The sequence below is a fragment of the Gobio gobio genome (genome assembly GCF_949357685.1).
Source record: "Gobio gobio genome assembly, chromosome: 10".
Lineage (NCBI taxonomy): Eukaryota > Metazoa > Chordata > Actinopteri > Cypriniformes > Gobionidae > Gobio > Gobio gobio.
Window position 1 is genome coordinate 28165975 of NC_137116.1, and position 17806 is coordinate 28183780.

General features: G+C 39.6%; 1 protein-coding gene across 8 annotated transcripts in view; it reads right to left on the reverse strand.

Moving 5' to 3' along the window:
- glt1d1 (glycosyltransferase 1 domain containing 1) overlaps window positions 1–17806 on the reverse strand; it is a 68564-nt gene that overhangs the window by 9642 nt on the left and 41116 nt on the right. For 7 of the 8 annotated variants that reach the window (XM_079826806.1, XM_079826805.1, XM_079826803.1 and 4 more), the window contains exons 9-11: window positions 11874–11917; window positions 11438–11558; window positions 8865–8963 (exon numbers count right to left, since the gene is read on the reverse strand). In XM_079826806.1, the coding sequence (XP_079682932.1) occupies window positions 8865–8963; window positions 11438–11558; window positions 11874–11917 (264 nt within the window). Of the gene's footprint in view, window positions 1–8864; window positions 8964–9037; window positions 10323–11429; window positions 11559–11873; window positions 11918–17806 lie in introns of those variants that run through there. The other variant, XM_079826808.1, reaches the window with a different exon arrangement.

Sequence of the window (17806 nt, forward strand, 5' to 3'; positions counted from 1 at the left end):
GTCGATATCCATACCGAGAAAAGAGATCCTCTGCGCGGGGCAAAGTTTGCTCTTCTCCCAGTTGACCCGAAGGCCCAGACGGGCTAGGTGATGGAGCACCAGATCTCTGTGTCCGCAAACCTGCTCTCGAGAGGGAGCCAGTATGAGCCAGTCGTCGAGGTAGTTCAGGATGCGGACCCCGTGCTGCCGAAGGGGCGCAAGGGCTGCCTCGGCAATCTTCGTAAAGACGCGAGGGGACAGAGATAGCCCGAATGGTAGAACTGCGTACTGATATGCCCGCCCCTCGAAAGCAAACCGTAGGAACGGTCTGTGTCGAGGCAAAATGGAGACATGGAAGTAGGCGTCCTTCAGGTCGATCGCTGCAAACCAATCGTGTGGACGAACGCATTCGAAAAGGCGTTTCGCTGTCAACATCTTGAACGGAAACCGGTGAAGGTAACGGTTCAGGATGCGCAGGTCCAGGATTGGCCGTAGCCCACCGGTCTTTTTGGGTACAATGAAGTACGGGCTGTAAAACCCGCAATTCATCTCGGCTGGAGGGACAGGTTCGATCGCACCCTTCGCCAGTAGGGTGGCAATCTCCGCTCGCATGACGGGGGCGTTGGCCCCGATCATGGTGGAACGGACTCCCTGGAAGCAGGGAGGAACCCGTGCGAACTGAATCGCATAGCCGCGCCTGACGGTCCGCTCGACCCAGCAGGACAGCCCTGGAAGCTGAAGCCAGACATCCAGAAACTGCACCAGCGGGGTCATACGGTGTACAGACGTACCCGGTGTGGGCTTGCAGCGATGCAGCGTCACCGGCCCGGACATGGGAGGCTGTGGGGCGTCCCGGTGCGGGGGCACGGTTGACAGCTGCGTCCTGACAGAGGAGACCAGGGAAGGACCAGCGTTCCACTGGGGTCTGCTCTGCCAGGAGGCTGGCGACAGAGTGGGATGCGAGTGGCGGGACCCGTGGGTGGCGCGCACCGTCATCACCGGACTCTGTGGGCTCAGGGATGGGAGTGTTAATTCTTTCTTTGACCAACATAGGGTGCTGCTGACCCGGGGGCCAGCAGCTGAACAAAGGATTCTCCCCCGGCCCTCCACCGGGGGAAGGAGTGGTCCTGCTACCATCTCCTCGAAAGAATTTCCCATCCCTGAGCCGTCCGTCTCAGGAGCGCCGCTTGGCCTGGCGTTTAGCGGGGCGCGGGGCGGCCTGAGGGGACTTGGACGCCTTCCTACGGCTTCCTCCGCGACCCGGCCCGGGTGAAGGCTGCTGCTTGGACCGGGTGGGAGGGGCGGGAGCCTTAGGAGGGCGTCCTCGGCGTGGAGCAGACTGAGTTGACTGCGCCGGCGGCGGGGTGGAGGCAGCAGCTGGCCGCCGGGGCAGTACGTGCTTAATAGCCTCAGTCTGCTTCTGGGCGATTGAGAACTGTTGGGCGAAGTCCTCAACCGCCCCGCCGAAGAGGCCGGCCTGGGATATGGGGGCATCGAGGAACCGGGTTCGCTCGGTGTCCCGCATATCGGCCAGGTTCAGCCACAGGTGACGCTCCTGGACCACATTTGTGGACATCACTTGACCCAGGGAGCGTGCGGTCACCTTCGTCGCCCGGAGAGCGAGGTCGGTGGCGGCACGCAGCTCATTTAAGAGCCCCGGATCAACTCCACCCTCGTGCATGTCCTTGAGGATCCTGGCCTGGTAGACCTGGAGGATCGCCATGGCATGCAGCGAAGCGGCAGCCTGCCCCGCGGCTCTGTGCGATTTCGACACCAAGGTTGATGTGAATCGACAGGCTTTGGAGGGGTGCTTAGGATCACCACGCCAGGTTGAAGCGCTCTGAGGACACAGTTGCATCGCAACAGAACGTTCAACTGGAGGGACCCCAGTGTACCCTTTAGCTGCCGCCCCATCGAGGACGGAGAAGGCGGAGGAAGTCACCGAACGGTCACGGGAAGACAACGGGGACTTCCAGGACCGCGTGAGTTCCTCATGCAGCTCGGGAAAGAAAGGTATTGAGGGCAAGGACTGACGGGTGTCAGCGCGAGCCCCCAAAAACCAATCGTCGAGCCTTGAGCGTTCGGGACAGGGTGGAGGGTTCCACTCGATCCCTAAACTCGCGGCTGCCCGAGACAACATGGCTGTCATCTCTGGATCTGACTCGGGCAATGCTGGCACGCCCGAGGGCGGCAGCACAGCCGAGTCATCATCTCCAGAGGACTCGAGCCCACCTTGTGATGCGGTGATCGACATCGCATCCTCCTCTGGAGCGCCAAATGAGATGCGCGGGGGGGCCGGAGCCGGCCCCGCGATCTGCATCTGAACACTCGCGGGTTGCAATGTGCAAGACGGGGGTGTGGCCCGAGGCATGAGCGTCGGGGCTTTGTTCCACACCGTAACCGTCAAGTCACCCTGACCACCAGCCGAAGTACTGGGCCTCTGGGACTCAGTAGATCGGGGTGTGGTAGAGGGGACTCTCACTTCAGTACGAAGGTCATGGAGTCTTGACCGCAACATTGCGATGGTCATGTTCCCGCAGTGAGAACATGACTCATCCGCGAACGCTGTCTGAGCATGCTGAAAGCCCAAACATATCAGACAGTGTTCGTGCCCATCAGAAGAGGAAAGCAACCGACCACACCCAGAAGTACACGGACGAGACATCCTGAAAAGGACGCGTCACGTGTAAGCTCTTTTATGAGAGGAAGCCTCGCAGAGAACGCCGAAGCGCCCAGGGACCACACACCAGCTGTCTAGCCGACCACTGCGCAGATCAGCAGGCAGGCAGTATGATGATCACTGGAACGCGCCGTAACACCAACGCCTCTGGAAAGCTGCTCGTCTCGAAAGCTGTCGATGACTCAGATCAGGCTTGTAGGAGTGAAGAGATCCTCTTAACTCCAAAGCAGAAACATAATGCGATGTTCGCAGCGTACTTCCTTATATACCCACGAGGTGGGGCGGAGTTACGCATGCAAATTCCGCATGCCCATGGCATTGGCACTGCCATTGGGCGCTGTTGAATACGATGAAGATGATTGGCTTCTAAGCGAAACCCCCATTCGTTAGTCACTAACGTACGTCGTAGTGACTGAACGAAAGGGAACCCTAAATAACGACTTACATAGTGATGACGATTTCAAAACAAAGCATCATGAAGCTTCGAAGCGTTATGAATCACTGAGTCGATTCAGCGGTTTGAATCGCCAAATTTCAGCAGTTTGGCGATTTGACACGCGATCTGAATCATCATTCGGCTCAGTGATTCATAACGCTTCGAAGCTTCATGATGCTTTGTTTTCGGGTGTCGAACGACATGAGGGTAAGTAATTAATGACAGAATTTTCATTTTTGGGTGAACTAACCCTTTAAAAAACTTACAAATGACAAAGCTTTGTGAGGACGCAAGTGAAAGAGATCTGGGCGCGTTGTCAGAGGCACGACACGGCTCGGGTCTCTGTCTCACAGAAAAAAGTTCATGAGTACTGAACGGAGAAGTTTTCCATAACGTTGTTTTTGAATAGTGCACAATCGCTTTAATGTTCAAACTGGCAAGCCTTTAAACTCATTTAATCGACAAACTTCATGAGGACGCAAGTGAAAGTGATCTGGCTTCGGGGCTTGCGCGCGCCGTCTCTGTGTGTGTGTATCAGCGCAAATAAGAACGGCGATTAACTTACATGTATAAACTGTGTAAATCATGCAATTATCATAGTGATTCTGAGCATCTATAAACAAAGATAACTGCTCCTGCATCTTGCCGTGTGCCTGCAAATTGCACTTGATGTGACTGACGGGGCGGAGTCACGTGAAAAACGAAATAACCGACATGGGAAAATTATGTCGGTTAGAGGTTCTAAATTTCCGTTTAGATTAGTTTTCGGTTAATCGTCCAGCCCTATCCAGAAGCATTGTACCTAGTCTCTTAATGAGTCATGGGTGTGTTTTTGTCGTAACGTACAATAAACCAATCAGAGTCTCATCTCCCATTCCCTTTAAAAGCCAGTTGTGCTTGCACCATGGCGGATTCGCTATTTACATGGCGGAATTTGCGAGTGGAAAGACTGAATGCTTCTCCAGAGAGGAATCCTTTTATTTGTAATATTTAAAAATGTTTTTCTGCATATAGGTGCACATTACTAATGTGCCCTATAAAAAAAAATACCATTGACTTTAGACCAGGTTTTTGTTGGTCAATGGCTTAGTTGTTTTCAGTTGCCTCAAAATAGCAATGTGCCTGAACACACCTCGTTTACAAACCACGGGCAAACAGATGGACGCAAATGAATTTGCTATTTAATCATTAAGACTGACTTATTAATACAAAAATATGTTATTTGGATTTTAAACCACCTATGAAGTCCTACCAGGCAGCAGTTAGATTTTTATGTGGGCTTTTATTCTGTTCAGACAAAAATACAAATTTGGACAAAGCTGTAAGAGAGTATTTAACATTTTAAATATACACTATAAAAATCAGTATTTTTATTTATTTATTTATTTTTTACTCAGCAAGCATGTGTTAAATTGATAAAAAGTTGCACTTGCAGTGAAGACATTTATATTACCAATTATAATACCAAAAATACAATATTACCAACATTTTCTATTTAAAATAAATGCTGTTCTTTTCTACTTTATATTTATCAAAGTATCCTGAAAGAAATGGGCATGGTTTCTAAAAGTATTAAGCGTATTACACTCTTTTCATCACTAATAATAAAAATAAATGTTTCTTGAGCACCAAATTAGCATATTAGAATGATTTTTGAAGGATCATGTGACACTGAAGACTGGAGTAATGATACTGAAAATTCAGCTATATATAAATAAATATATATATATATATATATATATATATATATATATATATATATATATATAAAACAGTTATTTTAAATTGCAATAATAGTTCAAAATATTATTGTTTTTTTAATGTATTTTTATTTAAATAAATAAAGCCTTGGTGAACATTAAAAACATCTTTCAAAAACATTGCAAAATCATACCAAGTCCAAACATTTGAATGGTAGTGTGTGTTGACATTTCATCTGTATTTGATTTGTGTGAAAATAATCACTTTGGGACAATAGTAGGTGCGTTTCACCACTTGAGTGGTGCATTTAATCCTCCAAATGGCATCATGCAAACCATGAAGCAGGTGGGCTGAACTGTTGCACATTAGTCAACTGAAAAGAAGAGAAGCTTGTACTTGCGCATTGTCATGAAACAGCTCTTTGATTTAGGGGTCAAAGCTTAGCATAGGTCACAAGTGTATAGAGGCGCACACGGTACGTCCACATGCTCACAATCGCCCTGAATTGCAAACACGTATCAATGCTTTCATATACAATTTCCTGTGTTTTTCCAGAGACTTGAGATTTTCAGATCCGCTATTGCTTTTAATACATTTGAGATAAGCATGATACATGGATGCTTGGAAATTGCTCAGAGGAGCAGATTGGTTTAGGGATAAAAGTGTTGCCCTATGAACTTTTAAGCTGCCTGGGCTCTTCTCAGCCGTTTAGCATGGCGGTACAATGAACGCTAAGTCTGTCTGTTCCCCTTAAAGACCCAAAACAGGTTAAAGCTTAGTCACCCAGCAGATAGAGATGGCGCTAAGAAGAGGAAGTCAACACTACTCTCCCTTTTACAGCAGCGTTTTAGTGTCAAAAAAGATTTCAAGAATAAAGTTGCAACATTACAAGATTGAGGTATTAATATTTTGAAAAAACAGAATAAAGAGTATAAAGTCATAGCATTACAAGAAAATGTATTAATACAATTAATTAATTAATTAATTAAAAAACTTGCCCTTATATCATTCCAAACCTGTATGACTTTCTTCTCATACTGTATATTCCAAGGGCCCTATCATACGCCCGGTGCAATGCGATGCCAGGCAAGTGTTTTTTGCTAGTTTCAGCCCAACGCAGTTATCATTTTCACGTCCTGCGCCACGTTGTTTAAATAGCAAATGCACTCACGCCCATCTGTTCGCCCATGGGCGTGCTGGTCTGAAAACGAGGTGTGTTCAGGCGCATTGTTGACACGTTGCTATTTTGAGGCAACTGAAAAGGACCGCGCCATTGACCAACAAAAACCTGGTCTAAAGTCAATAGCACAGTATTTTTGTGTTATTTAAAGGACGCGTTAGTAATATGCGCCTATAGAAGGGTGCACAACGTGCGTACACTCTGCTTATTACACACACAGGGATGCGCAGTAGCACGCAAACATGTTTTTAAATATTAAAAATAAAAGGATTCCTCTCTGGAGAAGCGTTCAGTCTTTCCGCTCACAAATTCCGCCATGTAAACAGCGAATCCGGCATGGTGCAAGCACAACTGAATTTGAAAGGGAATGGGAGATGAGACTCTGATTGGTTTATTGCACGTTACGCCTAAAGCACACCCATGACTCATTAAGAGACTAGGTACAACCCTTTTGGACCATGCGCCTTGCGTGCAGACCATTTTCCCCGTCGTTAAACTAGCAAAAGTGGATTCGGACACACCCAAAGTGCACCTGCGGCATGTACTTCAGACCATGCACTAAAATAGGTAGTTAAAATAGGGCCACAAGTCTTCTAAAGTCACATGATAGATTCATGTGAATAACAGACTGAAATTTAAGTTGTTTTTCACCAATAATCTTTCTTTTCGGTAACATCTCATTCACATTTGCATATATTGAAATGTAGTGCATCGCAAATCAGGTTTGACTTAAATAATGCCAAACATCGTTAGTTCTTGTGTATCTCGTAACCAATCAAAACGTGGCAAATTTGAATCTGTGCATAGTCAAACTGCATTAATGAGATTTAAGATCTACAGTGGAGGGAAAGTTACATTAACCCCGGTCGCGCCGGCGCGATCGACTCACTTTTTTTCTTATCAGTGCCAAAGAGACTCAAATAACTCTGTCGTTTTTTTTATCATTCAGGCAATTAAGCCCAGTTTGTGCTGAATACAGTGTAATTACACTTTTGACATTAATATGTTTATAAGCAACTGAAAAAAGCACAAATGTCAGAGCATGTCAAAACTTCTAAAGGGCCCCAAAAGAGCTCAGACTCCTAGGGGTTAACCTATCTTCAGAACACTTGGGGACAGATTTACGAACAGCTTGTGTTAGTAAATCTTATTTTTCAGTTATTTTTGCGGCTGACCTTACTGCATATGCATTTGTAGGAGTTTCTAAGATTTACTAAGGTTTATGCTCGTCAATTTACTGGTATTTATGCCATTATTTACTGCCCTAAAAAAAGCATGTCTTAAACCAGACGCTAATTTGCGCTGCTCTTGGTAGATTGTGATCCGGCTGCGTCTGTGTTCTTTAATTTGTGTGTCGTCAGTAGATTACGCGCAGAACTCTTCACTCCCAATGGTGCTTTTTTGGAATTGCACTCTCATGGTCTACAGCAGAAAGTATTTGTAACAAGTGGGTGAGTAAATGACAACAGAATGTTCATTGTATAATAAACTAACCCAAAAGAGAAACCTTAAATACAGGGAGTGCAGAATTATTAGGCACGTTGATTTTCTGATCATATTTTTTTTCCAGGCACATTTGACCAATTCCAAACCACAGTAATCCTAATAACTACTATTGATTTAGTATTTAATAATGTATAAGTGATATATAATTGTTCATGAAGGCTGGAAATGAAAATCACCTTATATTCAGGTGTGCAGAATTATTAGGCATGTTTTCTTTTACAGATAAATTGAGCCAAAAAAGAGATTTAACTCAGACTGAAAAGTCAAAAAGTATTAAATGCCCATGAGAAGGATGCAATACTAATGCAATACTAGACATTGCAGTTAAGGCGTGACCATTGGACAGTGAAATGCTCGTTGGGTCAGCAGGATCTGACAAAAACAGGTGGTGAAGAAAAGACACCTGTTAACTGCAAAAGAATTAAGAATTAAGGTGAAGAATTAAGGGTGAAACCATCAGGAAGCCTTTAGTCTCCAGCGCCACCATTTTCCAAAGCTGCAACCTACCTGGAGTCTCCAGAAGTGCAAGGTGTCAGGATCTCAGAGACTTCAGTTAGGTAAAGAATCCTAAAAAATGACCCCCACTAGATAAGAATCACAAGCTGAAGTGTTGTAAAATACATGAAGAAGGTTTTTTTATAGGCTTTATGGACAGATAGGTTGAGAGTGACTCTTGAAGGACCAGCACCACATCCTCTAGTACCACTGTTTGAAGAATTCATCTTCCAGAATCTGGCAGTACGTTTTGGGAGTTCATTTTAGTCCATCCTGAAGTCCGTTTTGCACCTTAATTCTTCACCTTAATTCTTAATTCTTTTGCAGTTAACAGGTGTCTTTTCTTCACCACCTGTTTTTGTCAGATCCTGCTGACCCATCGAGCATTTCACTGTCCAATGGTCATGCCTTAACTGCAATGTCTAGTATTGCATTAGTATTGCATCCTTCTCATGGGCATTTAATACTTTTTGACTTTTCAGTCTGAGTTAAATCTCTTTTTTGGCTCAATTTATCTGTAAAAGAAAACATGCCTAATAATTCTGCACACCTGAATATAAGGTGATTTTCATTTCCAGCCTTCATGAACAATTATATATTACTTATACATTATTAAATACTAAATTAATAGTAGTTATTAGGATTACTGTGGTTTGGAATTGGTCAAATGTGCCTGGAAAAAAAATATGATCAGAAAATCAACGTGCCTAATAATTCTGCACTCCCTGTACATCGGATTTCACTGTGAGCTCAATCACATTCTTTTTTTACTCTTTGCGACTTGCGCTCAACTCTTAACATGGAATAAAGACATCAAAATACAATCATACCTAAATGTGGATGAAAAACACTGTGATATGATTCCATTGCATTAAATTGAAACTTACCTGAGGGCTTGAGTACAGCAGTCCTGTGACCTTATGCTCAACTATAGCAGCGTTTCCAGGAACATCCCTCGCTAAAACAGGCAAACCTAATTCCATTGCCTAAAAACACACCAGATTGCAATACATTAACTCTGTTTGGCCTTGTGCAGAATGCATTTACATTTATTCATTTTCCAGGAGCTTTTATTTGAAGCGACTTAAGAGCATTCAAGGTATTCTATCAGTATTTGTGCTCCCTAAAAATTCAATCCATTAATGTGACATTGTGAGTGCCATTTCAGCTCCAGGAGCATTCACTGTAAACTAGCAATCAAACATTATGGGCTAGATGATTGCATTTACAATGCTTTTCTTTTGATTGTTAAATTCTTGTAGATTGAATCAGCCTTTTTAACTTCAATTCTCTGCGGACACATTGGCCATTTTAATCTAGGCTTGTTCACATATGTGGGATAATGAAAAGATGTGGCACTATTGAGGGAAATATGATAACAGCTACTTACTGTAGCACATTAATCCCACTGTGGGTTGAAATAATCTGGTCAGTTTGAACACAGATTAACTAGATCCCCATGATGATATTGTATAATATCCTATCTAATAACAGGCAAAACAAACACAGATTCAAAGCTGCTGGAAATGATTCCTGCACAGTGCACTAGTAGTGAGATCAAAATTAATAGCAAAAATAATGATTGTTCCAGACAGGTTTCTCTCGGACAAACCAAATACTGAGGATACATCTACACTAATCGGATACATTTTAAAAAAGCATATTTTTCTCTATGTTTTGTCCACACAGAGACAGCGTTTTTGTCCTGCGAGTATTTTGAAGATGCTCTCCCAAGTGGATAAATTTGAAAACAGCATTGTAAAAACGACGACATGTGTTTAGTCATGTGATGCATATTTTATCCATAGATATCTATGCGTGCTTATACCGGTGTGTGCCTGCTATGTGCTATTCACTTTCACTGTGTTTTTTAAGATCCAAGTTACTTTGGACAATCTTCATATTACTATTAATATCAACATTAAAGGGATAGTTCACCCAAACATAAAAATGTACTGGTAGCTTCCTCACCCTCAGGCCATGCAAGATGGGGGATCTTTTTTTCTTCAGTAGAACAGAACAAAATTAATTAACACTAAAACTAAACGACTGGTCTGTGCAAGAAACTGAACATCATTTACAACATTAATACCTGTAATCCACAGCCTCGGCAAACAGTGTTCATGACAGTTTGAAGCGCAAGCTTCCTGTTGCATAATGACATATGCAGGAGCTCAAACGTTGGGAATCGACTCGATTGCGATCGTGCAAGCGAATGGAATCTTATTTTTTATATTTGTTGCGGCATCCAGGATAAGCACAAGTAAGTAAGATTTTGATGAACAATGATCACACGTGTCTTCTCTCTCTGTTGTAAACACAGCGTCAGCTCACACAAGGGCTCGCTCCCTTGTGAACGCGCTCAGGACCGTTTGCAGAGGCTGTGGATTACAGGTAATAATGTTGTTCATAATGTTTTGCTTCATAAGACCTCAATGTATCGTCAGGAGCCACGGGTGTTAATTTTGTTTTGCCTATAGGCCTATGTGTTTTTTTGACTCTCAAAATGACGGTGACCATTGACTTGCATTACATGAATAACCAAGAACCATGGTTTCAGCTAAAAATCTTCTTTACATTTACAGCAAATTGTTATTTTTGAGTGAAATGTCCCTTTAATATTAAAGTTAATTTAGTTAAAGAAAATGAAAATTACCCCATGATTTACTCACCCTCAAGCCATCCTAGGAGTAAATTACATTATTCTTTCAGACGAATACAGTCAGAGTTATATTAAAAAATGTCCTGGCTCTTCCAAGCTTTATAATGGCAGTGAATGGCAGCCCAACATTTGAAGCCCAAAAAAGTGCATCCATCCATTATAAACGAAATCCATATGGCTCCAGGGGGTTAATAAAGGCAATTATTTGCATTCTGAAGCAAATAAGAAAAACTAAGAAAAATATCCACATTCAAAACTTTATAAAGTAAAATATCTAGCTTCTGCCAAACCACCTTCCGCATTCAAAAAAGCGTTAACTGGTGTGACATTTGACGTCGGACGTAGCGTAAGCGTTTTGAACTGCGAGAGGTGCTACACTTTCTTCGTAAGTTGAATATACAGAAGGTGGTCTGCCGGAAGCTAGATTTTTTACTTTTTAAATATGGATATTTTTCTTACACATCGCTTTGCTTCAGAAGGCCTTTATTAACCCCCTGGAGCCGTGTGGATTACTTTTATAATAGATGGATGCACTTTATTGAGCTTCACATTTTGGGCTGCCACTATAATGCTTGGATTCACCAGGAATTTTTTTTTATATAATGCCGATTGTATTCGTCAGAAAGAAGAATGTCATATACACCTAGGACGGCTCGAGGGTGAGTAAATTATGGGATCATTTTCATTTCGGATGAACTATCCCTTTAATATTATCGTTTCACTCAAATTGTTCAAAATTGTCTCATAACAGAATTTGTTATAAAACAAATTTTATGAAATGAGTTCTCACAGACAAACCTCTAAGATGGCAGCAGACATTCCCTCTGAGAGAGACGAGTTGACCAGGGCAAATGATTTCTGCATGGCAGCATGCAGCTCCTCCTGACACAACTCAGCCGCCAGAAACACTCCAACAGATCTACACACACACACACACACACACACACACACACACACACACACACAAGCTCATGAATATGTTATAAAACATCCAGGAACAGTTTACAAGGATGACATTCCCTTATTTTAAAAAAGGGAATTAAAAAAAATGTTGGAAAGATTAATGACACAGAAATATCAAAAAAGGAGATGAATGTTTCTGTGCATATTTGTGGGTCTTTAGAGGCAGTAATAAGAAACTCTGAAGATCAAGTACCTGAAACTGAAGGAGGGAGATGAAAGTAAAAAAAAAGCAGATCAAGGAAGGAGGATGAAGACGAGAGATGATATTTACCTCTTGACACTCTCCTCAACCTCTGCGGTAAATACTGGATCTATCTAAAATAAAATATCATATTTAATAAATAAATATAAAAAAAAATATTCACCCAATGCCAAAATGCTAGTTTATTTGGTAAGATTTACCAAAAAATTACAAAGTAATTATTTGAAATGTCATTCAACTTTAAATAAAACAAAATACAAAACAAAAAGTTTTCCAAGCAATATTACACAAAATTTGTAATTGTTCCACAAAATCTGTAATTGTGATATTGAGTGAATTTTGATATATATATATATATATATATATATATATATATATATATATATATATATATATATATATATATATATATATATATATATATATATATATAAACATGCACACTACCAGTCAAAACGTATAATTATTATAAGTATTAATTAATAAGTTAATTAATAATAAAAAATATGTTTTTTAAATATAGTAAAAACAGTAATGTTTATTCCTGTGATGGCAAAGCCAAATTAGAAAACGTTTGAATAATATAATTAATATAATATAATATATAATGTAATATATAATATAATATAATATAATATAATATAATATAATAATGTAATGTAATGTGTCTCTAAATACAAACCAACATTTACCATCAAAAATCAACCATCATTGTTATTCATTTTGATTACTGCTAATAATTAAAATCCTTCATCAAAACACTTAAAAATAATCTGTATCGGTAGCCTATTGGTCATAAAAACAAAAGTGGCCCTAAAACTGCTGCAACACTGCAACTAAGTTTTAGTTCACATTTTTTTCACACAAGATTCAGGGGCCATGTGCTGTAGAAGAAACATGAAAAGTAACTTAAGGTCACGGTGTGATGAGAAATGAGATGAATGTATTTTTGTTATTATGCAGAAGTTCCTATGGCTTATCTTTGCTTATAAGCAATAAAGAGCACAAATCCCATGTTGCTGATTTTTCCCTTTTGCTCTTTTTTATGCCTCTAAAATCCTGTCAATAATACCAAATCATGGCCTGTGGACAAGACAACGTTTCATACTGATCATAATTTCCAACATGGCCAGTTGTCCTAAGGGAAAAAAAGCATTTGAAAATCCCATAGATTTCCAGAGATTAGGGTCAGGGCGGGGTTGTTGCTCAATCTGATTCATTACGATGAGGGCTTTGCTTGTATTAGCTAGCCGGGGCGGCTGCAGCAACCGCAGCACATGCAATTTGGGTCAAAGATGATATGAGCGTGGCACAGTCTCTCTACAAATCCTGTTTGTTTTGATTCTACTATCTGCCTATTCATTGTTTTTAAGTGAAATGTGATATTTGATGCACATTTGAATCTAATAGTGATAAGATGAGAGATTATTGCTAAGAGCAAACTGTGTGATCAGTCTTTCCCATATGAGATCTTGTTTAATCGTGCACCAAAGGGGCACAGTATATAAGGTCAAGAACTATATGCAAGAGCAATTTAGCAAAGATAAAGCTTTTAAACTAGATTTTAAATGAAAAACTGAAAATAGGCCAACAGGTGTAGTTTTACATTACAGAGAACAAATCCCTAAAATACAAGATCCTTAAGATATATGAAAATATGTTTGCATAAAAAATTAGCAAAACGTTGTCCTTTTATCAAAGTTAATACAGTTCTGGTTTACATAAGTTTACACACCCTTTGCAGAATATGCATTAAAGGGTTTCACACATCGGATTTCACACGTCGTTCCAAATCTGTAAGACCCGTTCATCTTCGAAACACAAATTAATTTATTTTAAATGAAATCTGAGTGATTTCTGTCCCTATTGACAGTCTACCAATTCAATCTGTTCATCATATAAAGCAATCGTGTCTCTTCAGAAAATTTGTACTTAACCACTCAATTCACATGGATTATGATCTCTTTATGAACTTTATGCGTTAAAGTGATAGTTGCGTAGCTGTCAATATTTCATTTAAAATATCTTCATTTGTGTTTTGAAGATGAACGAAAGTCTTACGAGTTTGGAACACCATGAGGGTGTGTAAATGATGACAAGTTTCCATTTTTGGGTGAACAAACCCTTTAAGAGCCAGTGGGTGTAAACTTTTTGAACTGGATGATTGGGGTAAATTTGACTTATTTTGTCTTTGGGGAAAAATGTAAATATCTCATATAGCTTCTAAAGGGAAATGCTAAATGAAAAATTAAAACAAACATATCTTTACATAAAATTAGAGAAAACTTCACATAAATGATCCTTAATCATCCAGGTAACAACACACAGTAATAAGATTCAAGGGTATGCAAACTTTTGAACTGGTTAATTCGTTTAAATTTGTGTTAATTTTGTCTTGTGGACTATATATATATATATATATATATAAGTGTAAGTGTTACCAAAAAAAAAAATATATATATATTATATATATATATATATATATATATATATATATATATATATATATATATATATATATATATATATATATATATATATATATATATATATATATATATATATATATATATATATATATATATATATATATATATATATATTTATTTTAGGCCCGTCAATAGATAAAAACATTTAAAATATTATATATATATATATATATATATATATATATATATATATATATATATATATATATATTTTTTTTTTTTTTTTTTTTTTTTTTTTTTTGGTAACACTTACACACTTACCGTGACATTCATCATACGCCATTTATCTCATTTAACACATTAATTTTGTCATGATTTGCTGTATCCAAAGTAAACAATCTGTTTGAAGGGTGATTCTCACAAAACTGTATTTTCTGCAAGCTTCAAGGATCATTGGAGACTCCAAAATGACACCAAATAACCAAATATATTGTCTGATTTTTATTCTACGGTTATTAATTTTTTTGTACAGCACATTGTTCAACAGCAGTTGTTTTTAATTGTACTATATAAATAAGAAAAATATCATATGCAAGAAAATATCCATATTTAACACGTTATAAAGTAAAATATCTAGCTTCTTCCAGACCGCCTTCCGTATTCAACTTATGAAAAAAGCCTTACTGACATATGACTTCGGATGCAGTGTAAGTGTTTTGAACTGCGAGAGGCATTACACTTTTTCCGTAAGTTGAATACGGAAGGCAGTCTGGCGGAAAGCTAGATATTTTACTTTATAAAGTTTTAAATATGGATATTATTCTTACACAAACCTATCGATTCAGCCTTTATTAACCCCCTGGAGTCGTGTGGATTGATGCACTTTTTTGGGATTAAAATTTGGCTGCCAGTCAATGCCATTATAATGCTTGGAGGAGCCAGGGCATTTTTTTTTTATATATATATAACTCTGATTGTATTCATCTGAAAGAAGAATGTCATATACACCTAGGATGGCTTGAGGGTGAGTAAATCATGGGGTCATTTTCATTTTTGGGTGAACTATATCCCTTTAAAAAGTTAGCATATTTGTGTCCTTTCAACAAGTTAACATCTCAAATCACACATTTAAAATAATAAACTCAGAAATGAGAAACCACCAATAAATGATCACTAATGAAACCCAATTGAAACTAAACGTATTAGTTGCTGTTAATTAGAAGCATCTACAAACAAGTACAGTAATTAAAGTGGCAAGTTTCAGCATGTTTTAGGAATGTAGCTTTAAATATTATTTTCAAAACAAACCAAAAGGAGGCGGAAAAGCCACAAGACATCTGGGATCCATTTGATGTCATCAATATGAACCCTCCCCTCCCTAAAGAAACAATGAGTCTTACCACTCTCCAGATATTCTTATCAAACAAAAACACACACCACAGCTTACAAGAACATGTAAGCAACTGGCAGTGTCATCGGTTTGCCCGGAGCCAACCGCACTCAAACAAGAAAGCCTTTAAACATCACTGGAGACGCAAATAGACAAGAAAAAGGAAAATGTGTCTCCACCTGATGTGTGAATCTCAAAGAAACATCACAGCACAAAAACAAAAGTCACTCTGTGGCAGAAGGAAGCATCGCATTGTTGTGGTGAAATCGCTGGGGCTCGAGGATGGGTGGCTGCAGATATAGGCCACATTGAAACACTCAAGGTACTGAAGTTCAGGAAGAAATGAAGGAACGGTGCAGCCACAAGTTAGTAAACAGGATCTGTCAAAAAGGAAGAATGCAAGCCAATGGTGTGGTAAAAAAAAAATGGTGGAGAATTTTAGACAAGAATTTAATGTGTAGTCTTTCCAATGGATGGAATGATTTTGATTTGGTTTGTATATGCCTGATTAAGGTCATGGGACCAAAACGTTGAGAATAAAGCTATTTTGATATGTGTGCAAGTACTGATAGTTCTCATACACACCTATCTATCACCTGCAGGTGTGTGAGGACAATTCTTGATTAATTGTTCAATGGATGGAATGAGAAGATATTTAGAGATGGGAAGAACAAAATCTGCAGTATGACAAATATTGTCATTGTATGTTCCTCTGACAACCTTGTCCTTGAGCAAGGCACTTTACTCCACGTTGCTCCAGGGGGATTGTCCCTGTAATAAGTGCACTGTAAGTCGCTTTGGATAAAAGCATCTGCCAAATGCATAAATGTAAAATGTAAATGTATATTTCCTTTTATAGTTTATGTTTATATAAAACAAACTAAAAAATTATGATCTCGAGAAGGGGTGGCGAACTCCGTTCCTGGAAAGCCTCAGTCCTGCAGAGTTCAACTCCAACCTTGATAAAACTCACCTGCCTTTAGCTTTCTAGTAACCCTTCAGACCTTGATCAGCTTGCTGAGATGTGTTTGATTAGGGTTGAAGCAAAACTATGCAGGACTGTGGCTCTCCAGGACCGACATTCGCCACCCCTGATCTAGAGACTCACTTCAATAACTTAACACTTCAAGCTATACTTGAGAAAACAATACATTTGAAGAGGAACGGACTTTGTGATCAGACTATCTGAATGAACGTCGTTGACAGAGAGGCTGCAGATCGCGCATCATGTTTGTTTTCTTTGTTTTGCAAAAAGCAAAACGCATGTTTTTATTGTGACTGTACACAAAAAAATAGAAACTTAACAGATTATAATGATGTATAACACTTGCCTGAATGATAAAAAACGACAGAGTTATTTGAGTCTCTTGGGCACTGATAAGAAAAAAAGAGAGCAGATCGGGGTTAAAAAGTATGTTCAATATAGTATGAATGTTTGTAGTTTGAATTAAATACTACATTCACCATGTTGTCATTGTCATGTGACTTACGGTGTCAGCAGCGTTATTTCACTGTCATTCACAAATCCTCTTTCGTGGCCTCATGGGATAGTAAAGTGTCCAGTGGATGAGCTCTTAAAAATCTCTCGGGTAGTAGTAGGTCATCCGGGTACATTTCGCCTACTGTTTTATGAATACTATGAATACCAACATACTACTCATTTCACATACTGTTTTTTACCTACTATTTAGTAGGGAAGTAGTCATATTTGGACACAGGAAAGGTGTCAGTTACACTCAAAAAAAAAAAAAGGTTCTATATGGCACCAAAAATGGTTCTTGGCTCGTAATCATAGGGGAACATTTTTTAGTGCTATACAGCACCAATTTTGGTGCTTCAGTGGTTCTTCACCGGTTCTTTGACTAAGGTGCTATATAGCACCTCTGAAGAACCGCTGAATAACCAAAATTGGTGCTATTTAGCACTAAAAAGGTTCCCCTATGATTACGAGCCAAGAACCATTTTTGGTGCCATATAGAACCTTTTTTTTTAGAGTGTATTCTTAACAGGTGTACTATCAATAGACCAAAGCATTGCTAAGATTTACCCTAATTTCTTGTTTGCTATTGGTGGAATCATCATTACTGCATTGTTAGTTCCCAAAATGCTGAGACTTAATATTGGTGTGGCTTGGTCTTATTATCTAAACCCAACTATGACGACTGGACAAAATTAATAAATAA